Here is a 17,561-nt window from a genome sequence, read left to right on the forward strand (position 1 = left end):
CAGTCAGGAGGACAAGGGCAGGCTTTATTCAGCCATCTCTCTAAATAGCTTCCAGTAGGAGGGGGGTCACTCACCAGAGATCACCATGATTTCCAGGTCCAGACACACACACATAAAAATACAAAAGGGGGGGGGGCAGAATCTCTGGTGCATTTGTGCTCTGCGTAGCTATGCTGTTTGGCCTCTTTTTGCAAAAACATTCCCTCACATCATGGTCTTCTGCCAAACTATATATGCAGGGCTTTTTTTCTGGGGGAATGCTACGGAATGGAGTTCTGGAACCTCTTTGTGAAAACAAAATTATCCAAAAAATGTTTAAAAGTTCACGAGAGGCCTGTGTGTTTCTCCTTCATTTCCCTCTTGAGAGTTCTGGCACCTCTTTTTCCAGAAACACCCCACATACACACACATATGACACAGATGGTTTCTAACCAGATCATCTGATCACACATAGAACTGCTGTATAACCCACAGGCCTGTCAAGGTGGGTATTGCTCACTCACTCTGGCAGTGGTCTGCAGGGTCTTGAGGCCTGCTGCAACCTGATCCTTTTACCTGGAGGTGGGACCAGTGAGACCAGGAGGTCTTGTCCTGTCTTTCGTTGTGGTGAGGCTAAGCAAGGCAAGGGTGGACCGGAGGTGTGTCGATGTCATGTTCCAAGCCATGGCGCACCCTCCTTCCCAGCACTTCCGACTTGTGCCTGCCACTCTCTTTGGACTGGGGTGACCCTGGCAAGGGGTGGTTTCCAGGTTCAGGTGGCTCCAGTTGGAAGCAACTCCCTAAGCCATTGACGCCCCAGAGGTGTTCCTGGTGACCTTAATGGCCAATCTGCTGCTGCTGCTTCTGTTCTATGGAATGGGCTTCCCAATGGGGTGAGAGAGCACCACCCATGGAAACTTAGGAAGCTAGAGAGGCTGCTTTATTCACCAGAGTGTTTCATGGAAGACAAAGCGAAGGCATTTAATTAGGGGTGTGAAAAGATTTTGTGTGCTATTGTAGTAATTATGTATTGTGAAGCATTGGGCAGGATATAAACGTTTCAATAAACAGAACCTGTCATTTCATTTGACACAGGAAATCTGCTGCTGTTTGGGACAAGACAGCACACACATCAATAGACCAATGACGTTATTCAGTATAAAGCACATTCCGTAGGTTCACATGTAAGCCCTTTGGTAGTGCGAGTATTCCAATCACGGAGGTAGCCCATTACCGTCATCTTCCAGGCATCTATGTGCAATCTGACATTACGCCTAATGTTCAAGGCACAATGCGAGCACCCAATAACAGGGCTTTGACTAGTTGCAGCACTTCTGCAATTGGGGTCGCCAAGGTGGTAGCTGGAGACCTACTGGGATCAGAAATTGATCTCAAGGTGAGAGAGATCAATCCACCTGGAGAAAATGGCTGCTTTGGAAAGTGGACCCTACGGCATTATACCCCATTGAAAGTCCCTCCCTGCCCTCCTCGGGCTCCTCCATCCCCCCAACTCCAGGTATTTCCCAGCCAGCCCTGAGCTAGCAACCCTTCCTGCAACCGTTCTAATCTCAAAAGTGATATGGAATCTGAAACGGGGACGACGCAGAGCCTCTTCGTGTCGTCTTTTTCACGACTGGGGGTGTGCGTCTTGGTTTCTTTTAATTCACCGGCCCTGAAACTATTTCCCGTCCCAGTCTTGCCTTCTGATCGTCCAACACAGTTCAAACGCCAATGTGCACACACCGAGAGAAATTTCAAAACTTTCTCATCGTAGGGTAAGCGAGATCCAAAGGGTTCCCTCTCCGCCTGCTCCCTGACGCCCTCTGCTGGAGCCAGCGCTGGAAGTGCAGCGCAAGAGAACAGAGGCAGGAGAGGGCGGGGACAGCTTAGCCGAATTGCATGAAGGCGGCGAGTAGTGAGGGCGTCACTAGAGCGACACCCGGAAGCGGCGGTGAAGCAGGAGCGGGCGGTTGTGGTAAGTGCGAGAGGCGGAGGCGTCTCTCTGTTTCCCTCGTGGCTGTTGGACTCCCCAGGCGGAGTTCGCCTTCTCTCGTTTGTAGGGCTTCTCTCATTTCCTCCGCTTTGGCCAAGTCCGGGCCTTAGGGATTCTGGGCCTGCGTTTTCTCTCGTGGAGCTCCCAGCCCGCTTAGGCGTCAAGCCTACTTAGTTGAATTATTTGCTTTGGGACTCTTGTTTGGGCGCAGAACCACGTGCTTCATTTATAGCGTAGCGAGGCCTGCTTACTTTTCGTGCTCCCACCCAGTCGCCTTCTGCTCCTGAAAAGAGGGGACCCGTCAGGAGTACAGAGGTTTTCCTCTGTTTTGCCCACCGCAGCAGAGGAGGTTAGGAGGCAGTAGCTGACCGAGGACCATTCACAAGCTTCATTGCACATTCGAGATTTGAACCTGGACCCCTGCCCTAGCCCAGCGTCCTAACTATTATGCCACAGTATACTGTTTGTACAGGCCTTCGGTGAATTTTTAGAAGCTTCATATATTGCCTATCAATATATGATAGAGGGATAGTGTTGTGTAGGAGTGCATAAACTGTTCTTAGTGTGTTTTAAGATGTGACAAAGCTGTGATAGATTTCATACATACTCCAGCAAATCCTATTTTATTTTATATTGCAGGGCTTTTTTGTAGCAGGAACTCCTTTGCATATTAGGCTACACCCCCCACCAATATAGCCAATCCTCCAAGAGTTTACAGAGCTCTTGGTACAGTGCCTACTGTAAGCTCCTGGGGGATTGGCTACATCAGGGGTGTGTGACCTAGGATGCAAAGGAGTTCCTGCTATAAAAAAAGCCCATATCTTTCTGTCCATGTTTTTGCCCTTATCTGTTCTTTTTGATGTTTGTTTATGGCACTGTCAAACTTATTTTTTAATGTCTTGCTGCCCTGCTTCCCAGTACTCTTTCTGTATTTGCAAGCATTTCATGGATGAAAATGGGGACAAGGGTGTTCTTGTAAAGCCAGTTTTTAAACCAGATATTAGGCCTATACTCTTTCCCCTCTCCAACAGATATTGATATAAGCATTTCTTTGCCTACTGTGTATTGTATTCATTGTTTTTTGCAAGAGCTTACCCTTTGGCAACTTCAGAAACAGGGTGTGGTCCTAAATGGACTATAACCACTTCCCCCTAAGCCTTTTGTTGTTTCAGTGAATTTCATATCTATTATAAAATAACCACAGTCAAACAATTTCAGTTGCATTTAGTGTTTGAAGACCTTGCTTTCAATTATACTTACCATATGGAGAAGCAATTATATGCAGGGAATGGAAGAGGAAGTATTGTATTGAGGTTGTGTATATTTGTCCATGTATTCAAATACATCTTGGTTTCAGTGTAAATGAAACTGCAGTCTTTCTTCTCTACCCTGCTTAAATTCTAGGGAACTGAAACTGGAAGAACTGTAATGTAGAATTGTAGTATATGATGTACATCACTGGTTATTTCTCAATTTCAGACAGACTTTTGTCATTTAAGCAGCCCAGTCTTAACTTTTGGCATTTCAGTATCTTTCCACAATTTAGCAAAGCAAAATTTAGCTGTTTCTAATTACGGTAATACCAAATGCAATAATGATCTTTCTTTTCTAACAATTCCTGTGGAAAATACCACAAGCTCCCCCCTGTTTGGTACAGCTGGTTCTTGCTTTTGCAGCTTGGTTGCCTTTTGCATTGGTTCACCATATTGAATAACTTTCTCCATTTTTTTCCCCTTGTGGATGAGGTTAGGCTGAAAGAGAGTGACTGAAGGTCACCCAGTAAGCCTCTCTGGCACAGTGGGGATTTGAGCCTGGTTCTTCCAAATCCTAGTACACCAGATTCTTGTTCATTGCAGAGTTGGTACAACTTGCTGAAATGGACTTGATCTGTTGTTGTTATAGCTGTTGCGGTTATGCATTAAGTCAGTGTTTGAAATGGTTGATATTGAAGGTAAAGTTCTTTTGAGAACACTGATGTTTTTGTAGGTTGTGAGAATTATCGTCGCAAGAATTGCCTGCATGTGGATTATAATATACATGAATCCAGGAATTGCGATCTAAAGTTGCAAGAAACAGCCTGGAAATGTGTGTTGCTCTGTGCTAGCTATTGCATATGTTGTACTGTGAACTTTGTTCCTTCGAGCATGAGAAGTCCTGTCCATCCACCTTCAGTCTTGTTAAGTATCAGCAGGTGCTGTCTGTATATTTTGAACAACTTCTTTTTTGTTCTGTGGCCACTAGCAGCTTGCAATAAATAAATAAAGATGGGTAGGATATTGAACTTGAACCAGCAGGTTGTAGTTTACTTCACACATAAATCTTTCTGAACATTCTGGTGTATGGGGGCCCTGGACTGTGTTCCTCCGTAGGGCCTTTTTAGTGGCAGCAACAAGATTTGGGGGCAGCCTGTCCACTGAAGGACTGACATGCTCCAACCTTGCAATCATTTAGGTGTAAGACCAAGACAGTGCCATTTTGGAAGGCTTTGGTGGTGCAGGGGTTAACTGATGGATGCTGTTTTATGTTTCCTTATAGTGGTGTGATAGCTACTTTTGTAGGCTGTTTGTTTTTCTGCTGTCCTGTGGCTCAGCTGTGTTTGTTTTCTCTTTAACATTGAGTTTATCTTAGTGTGCTAACTGATTTTATCTAGTTATGGCATTCGTGATGTTTTGATACTTGCGGTGAACTGCTTAACAGACCTTCATAGGTTAAAAGGTGGGGCATGAATACCTAAAGTACACATTCAGGGAGGATAGGTCAGTGAAGAATAGGAAGGCATAGGAAACCAAATGAAACCTTAGGAAACCAAGTGAAGGATAGGAAGGCATAGGAAACCACATGAAACCTCAGCATTCACTGATAGTGTGGCTCCAGAAGAGTGATCTTCTGAGGTTTCAAGATTCCCTTTTGACCCCAGGCAGCTTCATGGAACCAGCTGAGCTGCCAGCAGGAAGTCACTTGACATCACAGTTATAATGGAGGAGACACAGCATCTGTGCTCGAAAGACATTCTCTGCACCACTTGAGTACTCTTGTTTCACTGTTCTGCTGCACCTGTTGGGGTACATGCAAAAGATACATGGTACCCTTGCACTCTGCATGTGCAAATAAGCAGCAGGTCCTTCCAAAAAACATGGGGGGGGAAATACAGCAACTGTGTAGGGACTTGCAGCCCCAGGAGATAGGGATGTGAGATCCACCTGAGGGTAGCAGTGCAGGGATGGAAGGTCGCTTCTCCAAAAGACCAGATGCTAGAGCCATAGCAGGTCTCTTTCATTCTGTACAGACTTCCAAAAATAATGGGTTGGCTTGTACTGGATGCAGAGTGCCAGCCTGGATGGATCTTAGCCTGATCTAGGAATGAAGGGGCATTCTTGTATATAATTGCTTACTCCATCGAACTCTTCATCCTGTACCCCGGGTCCACTCCCCATGAAAACAACAGGTCTGGTGTCACGCAGCATTCCAAAGTGCTCCAGAACTAACCGGTTCTCCCCCCCACCCCCTTTCACTCCTAGGAACCATTCTCAGGGATGAGTCAGCTGGGTGCCATAGCAGCTCTAGCTGCCAGCCTGGTGGCAGCTGCTCTTTTTTCTGCAATACACAAGATCGAAGAAGGGCACATTGGCGTTTACTACCGGTATGTGCGTGGGTTGGAGGGAAGTGCTACTGTTTGTATGTGGTGAGTTAGTGTGGAGGCATGAGTAGCATGTCAGCACAGCACAGATCTTCGCTAGGCCTTGGAAGTCACTGAGTGGCCTTGGGCCAGGCCCCTGCTTCTCTGGGTTGTTGTGAAGACTAGTACTGCGGCCCTGTGCTTGGGAGGAAGGGCAGAATGAAAGTATTACACCTATGTAATGTACTGACTGTGGACAGAGATTGTGGTGGGGCATCTTATCCCCTCTGGCTAGAACACAATAGGAGTCGAGTTGCACCTTTATGACCAACTCAACTCCTATTTTGTTCTACTACTTCAGACCAACGCGGCTGCCCGCTTGGATCTTCCTCTAGCTAGTCTTCTCATATATTTTCTCTACTTTTCTTCTTCCTCTTCCTTTCCCTTGCAGGCTTTGCAGCGTCTTCCCCTTCCCTGCTTCCTTCCTTCCCTGAATCCACCTTTTGTTCTGGTTTTTCTTTCTTCCCTCTCCCCATTTTCTGCTATGCCCTTCCTGTTTGTCCATTTCTCTTTCCCCCATGACTCATCTCAGCTTTCAGAATGAAGCTTTAGCAGCCATTTTGATTAATCTAGGAAACTGCAGACTGTTTTCTATGGCTGCCTGGGCAATCCAGAGTCACTACTAAAGTCTTAAGAAGCAATCTTGCACAACCTCAGCTCCTCCCCCACTTTTTTATTCCCTTTTAAATTTAGGATTTTTCTCCCGGAAACCTGAAGGTGCCTCTGATTTCTAGAAACATCTAATTCTCTGCCTGACTTTACTATGTGAAGAATTTTATCATGCAATCTTGAGGATAGGTTCAGAACTAGATACAGATGTGTGTGTGTGTGTGTTTGGTCTGAAGGAACTGAGGATAGTTCCTTTTATTTGTGCTCTCTTTTCTAAAGGATAGGGCGCTCAGATGGGTGATGGAGCCTCATCTGCTTAGTTATGAGTCCCAGTAGAGGCACCTCCCAGATTCACTTCTCAGCATCTTCAGCTTGCAAGATCTTGGATAAGATGGCTTGGAAAGATCTCTCTCAGAGCCAGTTTGGCATATTGGTTAAGTGTGTGGACTCTTACCTGGGAGAACCAGGTTTGAGTCCACACACAGCTGCTGGTGTGACCTTGGGTCAGCCACAAGTTCTCAGCAGAGCTCTTCTCTTAAGGGCAGTTCTCTGAGAGCTCTCACATGCCTCACAGGGTGTCTGTTGTGGGGAGAGGAAGGGAAAGGAGATTGTAAGCAGCTCTGAGACTGAGTGAAGGGCAGGGTATCAATCCAATCTCCTCCCTTTCTCCCAGTTAGCAGAGGCAATGCCAAGCTACATGGGCCAATGGTAATAAGATAACTTCATATGTTCACCACCTTAAATTGCATTCAGTGTAATGGGAACAATGGTGAGAGAGGCTCACATCAGTCAGTGAGTACCCTTGCACACATACATTAGCAGATTATCTGCATTAGGTAAAACTTGGCTTGCAAATGCTTACCAAGGACAGCTTTGTAGGATGTGCATTGAGGTAGCCCACTTTTTACTTTACAGATTTATTACCAGTGGTTGCCAAGTCCAGATCTAATAAAAGTTTGCGAATGTTTCAGTAGACCACAAAGTATATGACATGAGGCTGAAAGGTATGAGCAGATGTTGCTTGAAACTTTAGGAGTGGAGATGGTCATAATTAATGACATATTTCAGTTCTAACATAATACAGATCATAAGCATATTGGAGATTCTGAAGACTGGGAATAAGACAGATTTTATTATAGTAGTCTGCAAATAATTTGAAAAGGGCAGATGGGTATTTTATCACAAATACATTGCTACTGATAAAAGGCATGGATGAGTATCTGTTTGGTGAATGGCATTGCATTTCTGGTGTCTGACACTTGATCAAGATCTGTAGCATTCCCTGCTTAAACATATGTATGTCTCTCTTTTTTCCACTACAGGGGAGGAGCTCTCTTGACTTCCACCAGTGGGCCTGGGTTCCACCTCATGCTTCCCTTCATCACCTCTTATAAATCAGTGCAGGTACCTTTCTCAGTGACCTTTCTGAAGGAATGTACCCTTGTGATTCTCATCCACTTTTATCCCACCTTGCTTCCCTGACTGGTGACAATTGGGTGGTGAGTTACTGGGGATGTGCATCCTTGTTTATTTCTCTTCCATGATGGCAGATGTTCTCACTGTCATAGGGCAGAGAGGGGATGTTGCATAATCTGGGCCACTTTGTGGGGGAGAGGCATTTTGTAATCTTTAGAATTCCATACATACCCATGTCACTTCTGTAGAAGATGGCTTTTCAACCATTTTGGTGAATATCATGGCGGGCGCACAGATTGTGACCTGGAACCGGGGATTGTGGCAAGAAACTTCTACTAAAGAAAATAATCTCTGTCTTCTGGTACTTTGAGAAACTGCATACAGTCCCGCATTTCTAAAGCATTTAAGCAAAACTGCCTGTTAGTCTAGATTTTTTCTATAACTTTGAGGACTAGAAACATGCTCCCTTGTAAGAAGTCTTTACCAGCCTCTGAAAGTGTTGAAAGCACCATCTAACCAAATAATCCATTTATAGTAGCAGGGTCTTGACTGATGAGCATGTGAGCAACACAAAGGATGTACAAACCTGGCAGCTTTGGGGCAGCTGGGTTGGCATGTGTAGTTGTGATTTGTAAGTTTCTCCAGCAGCTTCCATAAGGTGTTAAGAAGCCTAGTGACTTGCAAATAACAAGGAGAGTGGAGAATAGTGTCTTACAGTATTTTTATTTATTTTTACATGCATATAGACTGCCTATTTCTCTATCAGGGATCCAAAGTAGCTTATAATACAGGAAGAACCACCTAGAAACAAACTCCTGGCATCTTGAGTGCCAGGCAAATCTTCCCTCCTTCTTTTAGTGAGTCTTCCACCCAGCTATAGGTTAGAACCTTTTAGCTAAGATGACCCTTTTGGTTCTTGCCCTTTAACTCCCACCCAAGGGCTCATACTTTTGAAGAGAGCAAAGGAGAACAAACTCAGCAAGATGTTGTTCATTGCTAGCTAGCAGGATCTTCCCCTACCTGAAGCACAACATAATTTAATAATCACAGGCATTCTTGAACTTTTCTCAATCAGGAGAATAAATTTGTGGAGTGGGCGGGTGGGTGAACTTGCTGCTCTGATCCCACATTTGTTTTCCCCACATAAAACAGCGGAAAAGGCCATTCTGAGGGTGCAAAGCAGATAAAGTTAGAAAGCAATAGCATTCCCATGTCCAGTGTCACAATCATTTCATTTTGGCATAATTTCAGTGTGAAAAGCCTTCAACTGGGGTTTGGTCTTGCAGTTGACATTAGGTTTCCCAGAATGCACTTGCCCTTTGCCCGAAACGTATCTGACACCCACACTCCCCCCCCGCCTTATCTGAATAGGATCCAGACCTTGTCTTCAAACAAAGCTTTGCACATTTTTTCAAGGAAGCTTATCTTCTAGATTCAGCATCTGTCAAGCCTGCAGAACGAGTTTGGCTTGTGCTTTTTTGTTGAGCAATCTTTGGATAGAGGCGTTTGGGTTGCTCTCTCAGCTCTGCCAAGTGCCAGATAAGGGAAGTGCCGAGGGAATCGATAGCAGCAGATATAGTTGGATTGTGGCTGAGCAAGAACATTTAAGGTGGGGGGAGCTCTTTGGCTTGGGTATTTGATTTTTCTTTCTCTTTTTTTTTGCATGCAATGCAGAAATGCTATTTAGCTGAGGAGAAGCAAAATTCTCCAGGTCCTTCCTCATTCTTTTGCTTTCTATTCCAGACAACTTTGCAAACAGATGAAGTAAAGAATGTTCCGTGTGGTACTAGGTGAGCTGTGACTTGGCACTCAGCCTGTCCCCCCTTGACCTTCGTCTTCCCACAAACAAAGGCTGGCTTTGCATTTGGAATCTTAGGCCATTTCCCCTCACCGCTGCTCATCATCCATATATCCATGGCTTTTTTTGTAGGAAAAGCCCAGCTGGAACTCATTTGCATATTAGGCCACACCCCCTGACACCAAGCCAGCCAGAACTGCGTTCCTGCTCAAAAAATCCCCCTGCATATATCTAATAGTCAACATGGCCCATTGGCAGAAACTTAAATCTGTGGGTCATGTAGACAGAAGGGAGATTTTTTTGTTGTTGCAAACTTGGAGGGGTTTTTTGTTTTTAAAGAAGAATGTGGAGGGAGATATTTTACAGATATCCAAAACATAGGATTATGCCTCCACAAGTGCAGATGACATACATTTAGGGAAGAGTAACCTCCCCCCCACACACACACACCCTAATGCAGCCCATCTTTGTCACTCTTCTGAAGGCTAGTGAATGGGGAGGAAGACCAGGAGCTGCACTCCACACACACCACTGCTAAGTGGCAGGGAGAAGGAAAGACACGTAGGCAGATGGGCAGTCAGGGGAGGAGTGCCAGCCACTGCAGCCCCTGTCTCTGGATGTTGTGGAGGGGCAGCAACACATCTAAGTGTGGGAGGGGCTGCTGATGTCCCCCTCCACTTGCCAGGAGCCTGTGAATGGAAGGGTGAACTAGGCTGGTGATGGGGGGGAGGAGCGGCCAGCTGGTATGCTGTGCAAGCGGCCGGCCCAGTGGGCAAGCAGGGATATTTGTGATTCCCCCCCCCCTGCAAGTCTTCCATGTCCCCACTTGTGAGACTATATAAGAGCACTGTTGGATGGGATCACAGATCCATCTTGGTTATCATCCTGTTTCCCACACTGGCTTGCCTGATGCCCACAGGGAAGGGTGCAAAGCAAATCCTGGTTAAAAAAACAAACAAACTCCCAAGAAGAGAAATGGCACATCTGTAGACATCTTAGGAGCAATTTATAGGTTCCAAATGTTCCTGGCAGGGAAATCCAAAGCACAATATTGCATACTGCTTTTCACAAAACAAAGCTGAAGGTCCCCGTACTTGCCACTAGATGGCATCCTCTCCTTCACTTGGGCACCCATTCCGAAGGTAGTAATTGTCTGCTGACTTTAGCAGTCTAGGTAGCTTGCAAAGACAATAACTGATTTATAAAAATGACTGTATATAAACAAATATCGAGTACTCCTGAAATTATATTGCTGTAGTTTTTTAAAACTGAATTGATAATAATAATAATAAACTTTTATTTATATCCCACCCTCCCCGCCGAGGCAGGCTCAGGGCGGCTCACAAGACATGGGATGTGTCATGATTATGATAAATACATTATACAATAAAATACATTTAAATAAATTAATTAAAACCACAACAGTTAAAGGTGCTATAGTACAACACAGTATATATCAGATGGCTAGGTGTCACTTCAGGATTCCATCTTATAGGCCATTTGAAAAAGGACAGTTTTAAAGGCCCTGCGGAACTGATTATAGTCCCGCAGGGCTCGAACCTCCGCTGGTAGTTGATTCCACCAATGGGGAGCCATTATTGAGAAGTCCTGCTCTCGTGTTGTTTTCAGTTTGGCCTCCCTTGGTCCAGGGATTTTTAGGAGATTTTGGGAACTAGATCTCAGTGCTCTCTGGGGGATATATGGAGAGAGGCAGTCCCTAAGGTTGGCAGGTCCTTGGCCATATAGGGCTTTAAAGGCAATAACCAGCACCTTGTAACGAACTCGGAACACAATTGGCAGCCAGTGCAGCTCCCGCAACCTAGGCTGCATGTGTTCCTACCGAGGTAGTCCCACTAACAGCCTGGCCGCTGCATTCTGCACTAGCTGCAGTTTCTGAGTTTGGTACAGGGGCAGCCCCATGTAGAGGGCATTACAGTAGTCCAACCTCAAGGTGACCGCTGCATGGATCACTGTTGCTAGGTCACCGCGTTCCAGGAAGGGGGCCAGCTGCTTTGCCCTCCTAAGATGGAAAAAGGCGGCTTTAGCAGTGGCTGCTATCTGTGCCTCCATTGTCAAGGAAGGCTCCAGTAGCACTCCCAAGCTCTTGACCCTGCGCACTGGTATCAGCGACGCACCGTCAAAGGCTGGTAGGGAGATCTCCTCTCCTAGCCCGCAGCGACCCACGCAAAGGACCTCTATCTTCGCTCAATTCAACTTCAGCCCACTCGACTTGATCCACCCTGCCACGGCTTGCAGCGCCCGGTCCAGATTTACAGGGATGTCGCCAGTCTGGCTGCCCATCAATAGATAGAGCTGGGTGTCATCAGCATACTGGTGACAACCCAGTCCGTACCTTCAGGCAATCTGGGCAAGGGGGCGCATGAAGATGTTAAGCAACATTGAAGAGAGAACTGCCCTCTGAGGCACCCCACAATTAAGTAAGCGCCTCTGGGACAGCTCTCCTCCAATCGCCGCCCTTTGTCCCCGACCCTCAAGGAAGGAGGAAAGCCACTGTAAGGCTAGCCCCCAGATTCCTGCGTCGGCGAGGCGGCAAGTCAGCAGCCGATAGGTCTAACAACAGCAATACTGCCGAGCCACCTCGATCCAGATGTCACCGGAGGTCATCCATGAGGGCGACCAACACTGTCTCCATCCCATGGCCCAGGCGGAAGCCGGACTGGTATGGATCTAAAGTGGAAGTGTCATCCGAGAAGCCCTGTAACTGCAACGCCACAGCCCTCTCAATGATTTTGCCCAAAAAGGGCAAATTTGAGACCGGCCGATAGTGATGGAAGAAATTTCTTGCTGCAAACACATGTGACTGTAAGAGGAATGAACTGTTACTTTAGCCTTAGGCCTATGTGCAGCCTTTCTGCATTGTCTGCAAGAAAACTTTGAAGCGGCCTGCGGCTTGGACAGTTTGATTTGTTCCCACTGTATTCTGTTTGCAGCCTTTTCGAAGCAACATGCCATCTGATTGTCAGTAAGATCATCAGATTTGCATGTGGAATTTATATAAGCAATTTTGTTTTCAGTGCGGCCAGGCAACATGCCTTGAAATGTCGGAAATTAAAAACGCATTGATTTGTAGAAGTGCTCCGATCACCTGGGTCATCAGAGCACCTCTAACAAGATAACAGTTCTGCAGATTGGATCCAGTCAGGTTTTTTTTTACTCAGTCTCATCCACTGCCTTTGGAAAAAGTGAAATGACTGAATTGGGTATCATGACAGACATCTGGCTTGTTCTTGGTCAGCTGGATTTTTTGAGAGTACACCTATGCAGAATCTTCCCATTCCCGAACCTGGCTCCTGAGCTATTCCAATCAAATTATTTAGTGCTTACCCCCTTTTCTCTTTTTCTCTTGCAGCGGGGGAGTAATGATCTATTTTGACAGAATCGAGGTGGTGAATTTCCTGATCCAAAGTGCTGGTGAGTGAACGAGGCCAAGTTGTTCTTCACCTCCTTTCCTAGGTTGTGGTGCAAAGATTATTGGGGTTGGAGTTACCACATCATTGGGTAGATACTTACATCCCCATTAGTATTTCAGTACTCCTCATTATGACTGTCACTCCTCCGCTGGCCCTTGAATCAGCATTTTGGAACACACACAGAGATGAAGCTGCCTTATACTGACTGCATTCAGCCATCAGGGATGACCCATAATTCGTTACGAGAAGGAGCCAAGAAGTTCAAGAAAAGGAGCCAAGTCATCTTTTCCCCCTCTTGTATTGTGCCATGATTAAAAAACTTATTGGTTTGTCACACATCCCAATTTGTTGCTGAGCACACAGGGAGCTGCTTTTATACCAAGCCAAACCAGCGGTTTATCAAGGCTTGCAGGCAGCAGCTAACCAGGGTCTCAGGCAGAGGTCTTCTGACATTACTTGCTACCTACTGGAGATGCCTGCATTTTATTGGAGAGGGGAGAGGAAAGGAAGGGGTACATATGAACATATATGAACATATGAAGCTGCCTTATACTGAATCAGACCTTTGGTCCATCAAAGTCAGTATTGTCTTCTCAGACTGGCAGCGGCTCTCCAGGATCTCAAGCTGAAAGTTTTCACACCTATTTACCTGGACCCTTTTTTGGAGATGCCAGGGATTGAACCTGGGACCTTCTGCTTCCCAAGCAGAAGCTCTACCACTGAGCCACCGTCCCTCCCCAACTTAGAACAACTTAGCAGGTTCATACCAAGGTATCTGCAGATAAAAGGATCAAGCAGGAAAGGATGTGAAAGATATTATGAAGAGCTGGTACTGAGCTTGACAGACCAGTGATCTGACTTGGAGGAAGTCATTTTTGTGTGGCAAAATCTTGGGCCTTCTGCATGTGGAGCAGATACTCCGCCCCTCCCTCTTAAAGCTCAAGTCTTTCAAGCCAAAGCTCAACCTCATCCTAGTGATGCCTTCAGACACCACCTGTGGTCCTCTGGTCTACTTCATGAGCTATCAAAGGACTGGCTTGGAGGTTTAGAATAAGAAAGTCCAGTAGGATTGACTCTCTTGGATTGCCTGTTTCTCAAAGGGAGGAATTGCAGCAGGACGCTCTATTACCTGGCCCCAGATAAACCCACGTTTTCACCATCTGCCAGCTAGTGGTATGGAGAATAAGGAGCAAGGACCTATCTCCTGGTTGGAGCCCTGACATTGGCAAAGCTGCGGCTGGCAATAGGAACCTCCTAACTCGCTGCTCTCTTTTTTTTTTTCCTTGCTAGTATATGATATAGTGAAGAACTTCACTGCAGACTATGACAAAGCTCTCATCTTCAATAAGATTCACCATGAACTCAATCAGTTCTGCAGCGTTCACACTCTCCAGGAAGTCTATATTGAGTTGTTCGGTGAGTGACTTGATGCAAAAGAATTCTTACCAGGGTCAGCTTGGTACAAGCTGAAGTTGTAGGCAGCTCTGTTATGACTTTGTGGCATCTACCCATTGCCTGTTTGGCACCCGTACACACTCTTTATTGGAGAGTATGGCAAAGAATATGTCAAGAGGCTTGTATGTGTTCATTGACATGGGTTTGGAATTTTAATGAGGGGATCATAAGGAGCAAAGGAATCCTGTTTCCTCTCTGTGCATAAGATGTTCTCTGTCCTAGAATCTAAATATAATCTGTCATGTGGGCTATAGGAAGGGCCATGGGCTTTCTTCAGTACATCTGCCAAGGCTGGACCCCAGCAATTGACAGTGGTTTGGATACATATAATGGCAAGCATGGCTTGGCGTTGCAGGGAGAAGCCTACCCACTTCCTGGCATGGTTGTAGTCCATGAACAACGTAGCATAAACCATATTTGCCATTCCAACTGAACCATCACTGCTGTTTTTGCTTTCTCTCCTAGTCAGGATTGCAAACTGCCGTTTGAAGCCAATTTCTTAATTGGGAAGGGTGGGAATGCATAAGAACAGCCAACAACAGTGGCACTAAAGGGAAAGAGTGAGATTTTAGTCTAGAATCACCTTGGAAGGCCAGCAAGCTTTCCAAAGTATCTGACAAAGGGGCCATTGACTCTCAAAAGCTCATGCCCTGAAAATTTTGTTGGTCTTCAGGGTGCTCCCAGGCTCGATCTTGCTCTTCTGCTGCTGACCAGCATGGCTGTCCATCTAACACTAAAGGAAAAGGAGCTCATGAAATCACTGCAGGTGGAGAGGAAAGGGAAGGGGTAGAGCAACTCAGCAGAAGGCTCAGTCTAGTGCATTTTAAATCTTTTCTTCCAATGAGTTCATGGCTATGTACTTCATGCTCTGTTTCCTCACAACAACTTTGCAAGGTAGGCTAGTCTGAGAGGGAGGGATTGGGTCACCCAGTGAGCAAATTCATATCAGTGTGGATTTCAGCTCAGATTCTCATCCAACACACTCTTGCTCACTCTTCCACACTGTCTTACACGTGGTTTGCCAATAGCATATGAACCAATCCAGTAAGTGGCTAATATTGTGTCTGGTATAGGTAAATATACTTTTACTGCCACATGGGGTCAGTAAAGTTTAACATATTTTGCTGAGCTGGGGTAGAAGTCAGTACTTGGGCTGGCAGAACAGTCATTTTCCACTAAGGGCACCCATGCTGATGAAAGCCTCTGCAATTTGGAGGCATGTGAAATCTCAGCCCGCACGGCTAGCCTCTTCATATTATCCTCTTCAAGTCATGCAATTCTGTTCAATACTTTACCAGATCAGATAGATGAAAATTTGAAGCTGGCTCTCCAGCAAGATCTGACCAGCATGGCACCTGGCCTCATCATACAGGTAAGTCCAAATCATGGGATGAGACACTCTTGCCAAAACTGGGCAGAAGAGCAGAAAGCTGGAAGCTGCACTTACTGTTGACTTTCTTGTTCCTGAGGTGGAACAGCTTTCTGTTTGGTGTTAAAGTTTGGCCCAGATAAGGGACTTTTAATTCTCTCTTTTGCAAGTTGGGGTCCACTTTTCTGCCTCAACCCGACAGTGCATATTTTAGGTGAAGGTGGGCTGTGATAGCATTCTCAGCTCCTAGGTTACTTTCTTTGACGAGCTCATGAAGTCTTGGTGGTTATTAGCAAGACTTTATGTCCTGAAATGCCTACCTTGACTGAGGGACTAGGCTAGCTATGGGGAATTCATGGTAGCCCTTGGTTTTTGAGAGCAAGCATCTGGAAGTAAATATTGTTCCTCTGCTGCTTGGAACCAGATTGAGCTCAGCAGCTGCCACTTGGATGAGAGACTGCAGCCCCGATCTGATGGGAGATGGCAGGTTAGAATGTTGAATGTGGGAGGCATTGGGATCCTTCCAGGGACTGGGCAGTAGCTCATTCATTTCCTTGTCGCAATGGTGTCTGTGGTATCCTGTGTTTCCTTTCATCCCTGATCCTCTCTTTCTGTCCATACAGGCAGTGCGAGTCACAAAGCCAAATATCCCTGAATCAATTCGGAAAAATTATGAACTAATGTAAGTATTAAGAATTCTCTTTGGCTATCAGAGTAGTTATGGCTACTAGTGTAACTGGGCTGAGATGGATTCTGTTTTGTGCATGCACAATTGTGCAAGGAATAGTCTTTTCAGTTCCATATGACATCCGAGTTGGTTTCCTGAGAACCTCCCATTTCCTTTCGTTTTAAGAAATCAGCATTGTGAGTTATACCTTTGTTGGGTACATTTGGGAACACTGCAGTTAATGGCTGCATAATGTCCTAGAATTCTGGAGGTTGTTTTGTTCTTAAAATGTTGGCTTCAGCTGTGTTTCCCATCTGCCTTCCTAAATTCCAGAGGCTCATGTTGGGGTTTAGAATAAAATATTCAGGTACAAAGCCACTTGCGTAAATGCTATTTGCATAATTATTTTGAGTTCAAAATGTGGACTTTGGCTTCTTAGCCAAAGTTAATAACTGTGCCTGAGGGAAAGGGGAAATATTGCTGTCTCTCTTAGCTAAGGTAGCTGTAGACTGTGTCGTGTAGACGGTGTCGTGTAGTCATAGTTGAGGCATCCTTGAGCTATACACTGTCTAAACAGTGACCGACATGGACCAAGTATATTGCTCCAAGAGAAATAGTATTTATTGAAAGAAAGTTAACACATAACAAAGAGAAACATAAAACAATACACATACAAATACAATCATACAAACAATACCACTAACAAACTACACATCTCAATACACCACACTATACCTTCCTAATCAAACATCTAAAAACAAATACCCAATCATACACTGGGAGGCGGAGAGGATTAAAGAGCAAAAAGAAAAAATTATAATTACTCCAAACCAAAACCTTTACTTTTGACCCATTTATAAATGGGATCCCATTCCTCCTGACATTTTTGCAAGTTACCATTTCTTAATCTTGTGGACATTAAATCAGACTCTGCGGCGTCCAACAGCTTACTAATAAGTTCATCTCTATTAGGGATTCTATCATTTTTCAAATATTTAGCATATAGTATTCTAGCAGAAGTAACTATGTACAATAACAGTTTCAATTTGGTCATAGGAAGGCTTTGTCTACAAATGTTTAAAAGGTACAGCTCCGGCACATGGTTGATTTGTATTTTTAGGATCTTTTGGGTCCAAATATTAACTTGTGTCCAGTATTTTTTGGCATC

The 17,561-nt window shown here is 45.3% G+C and overlaps 1 protein-coding gene across 1 annotated transcript in view; it reads left to right on the forward strand.

Moving 5' to 3' along the window:
- The first annotated feature begins 1,870 nt into the window (after positions 1–1,870).
- Positions 1,871–17,561, forward strand: part of ERLIN2 (ER lipid raft associated 2) — a 32,660-nt gene continuing 16,969 nt past the window's right edge. The window contains exons 1-8 of the mRNA XM_060250919.1: positions 1,871–1,954; positions 5,491–5,612; positions 7,580–7,661; positions 9,417–9,463; positions 12,842–12,903; positions 14,193–14,318; positions 15,656–15,729; positions 16,350–16,408. Coding sequence (XP_060106902.1) covers positions 5,506–5,612; positions 7,580–7,661; positions 9,417–9,463; positions 12,842–12,903; positions 14,193–14,318; positions 15,656–15,729; positions 16,350–16,408 — 557 coding nt within the window. The 5' untranslated portion in view covers positions 1,871–1,954; positions 5,491–5,505. The remainder of the gene's footprint in view (positions 1,955–5,490; positions 5,613–7,579; positions 7,662–9,416; positions 9,464–12,841; positions 12,904–14,192; positions 14,319–15,655; positions 15,730–16,349; positions 16,409–17,561) is intronic.

The sequence above is a fragment of the Heteronotia binoei genome, chromosome 12 (genome assembly GCF_032191835.1).
Source record: "Heteronotia binoei isolate CCM8104 ecotype False Entrance Well chromosome 12, APGP_CSIRO_Hbin_v1, whole genome shotgun sequence".
NCBI lineage: Eukaryota > Metazoa > Chordata > Lepidosauria > Squamata > Gekkonidae > Heteronotia > Heteronotia binoei.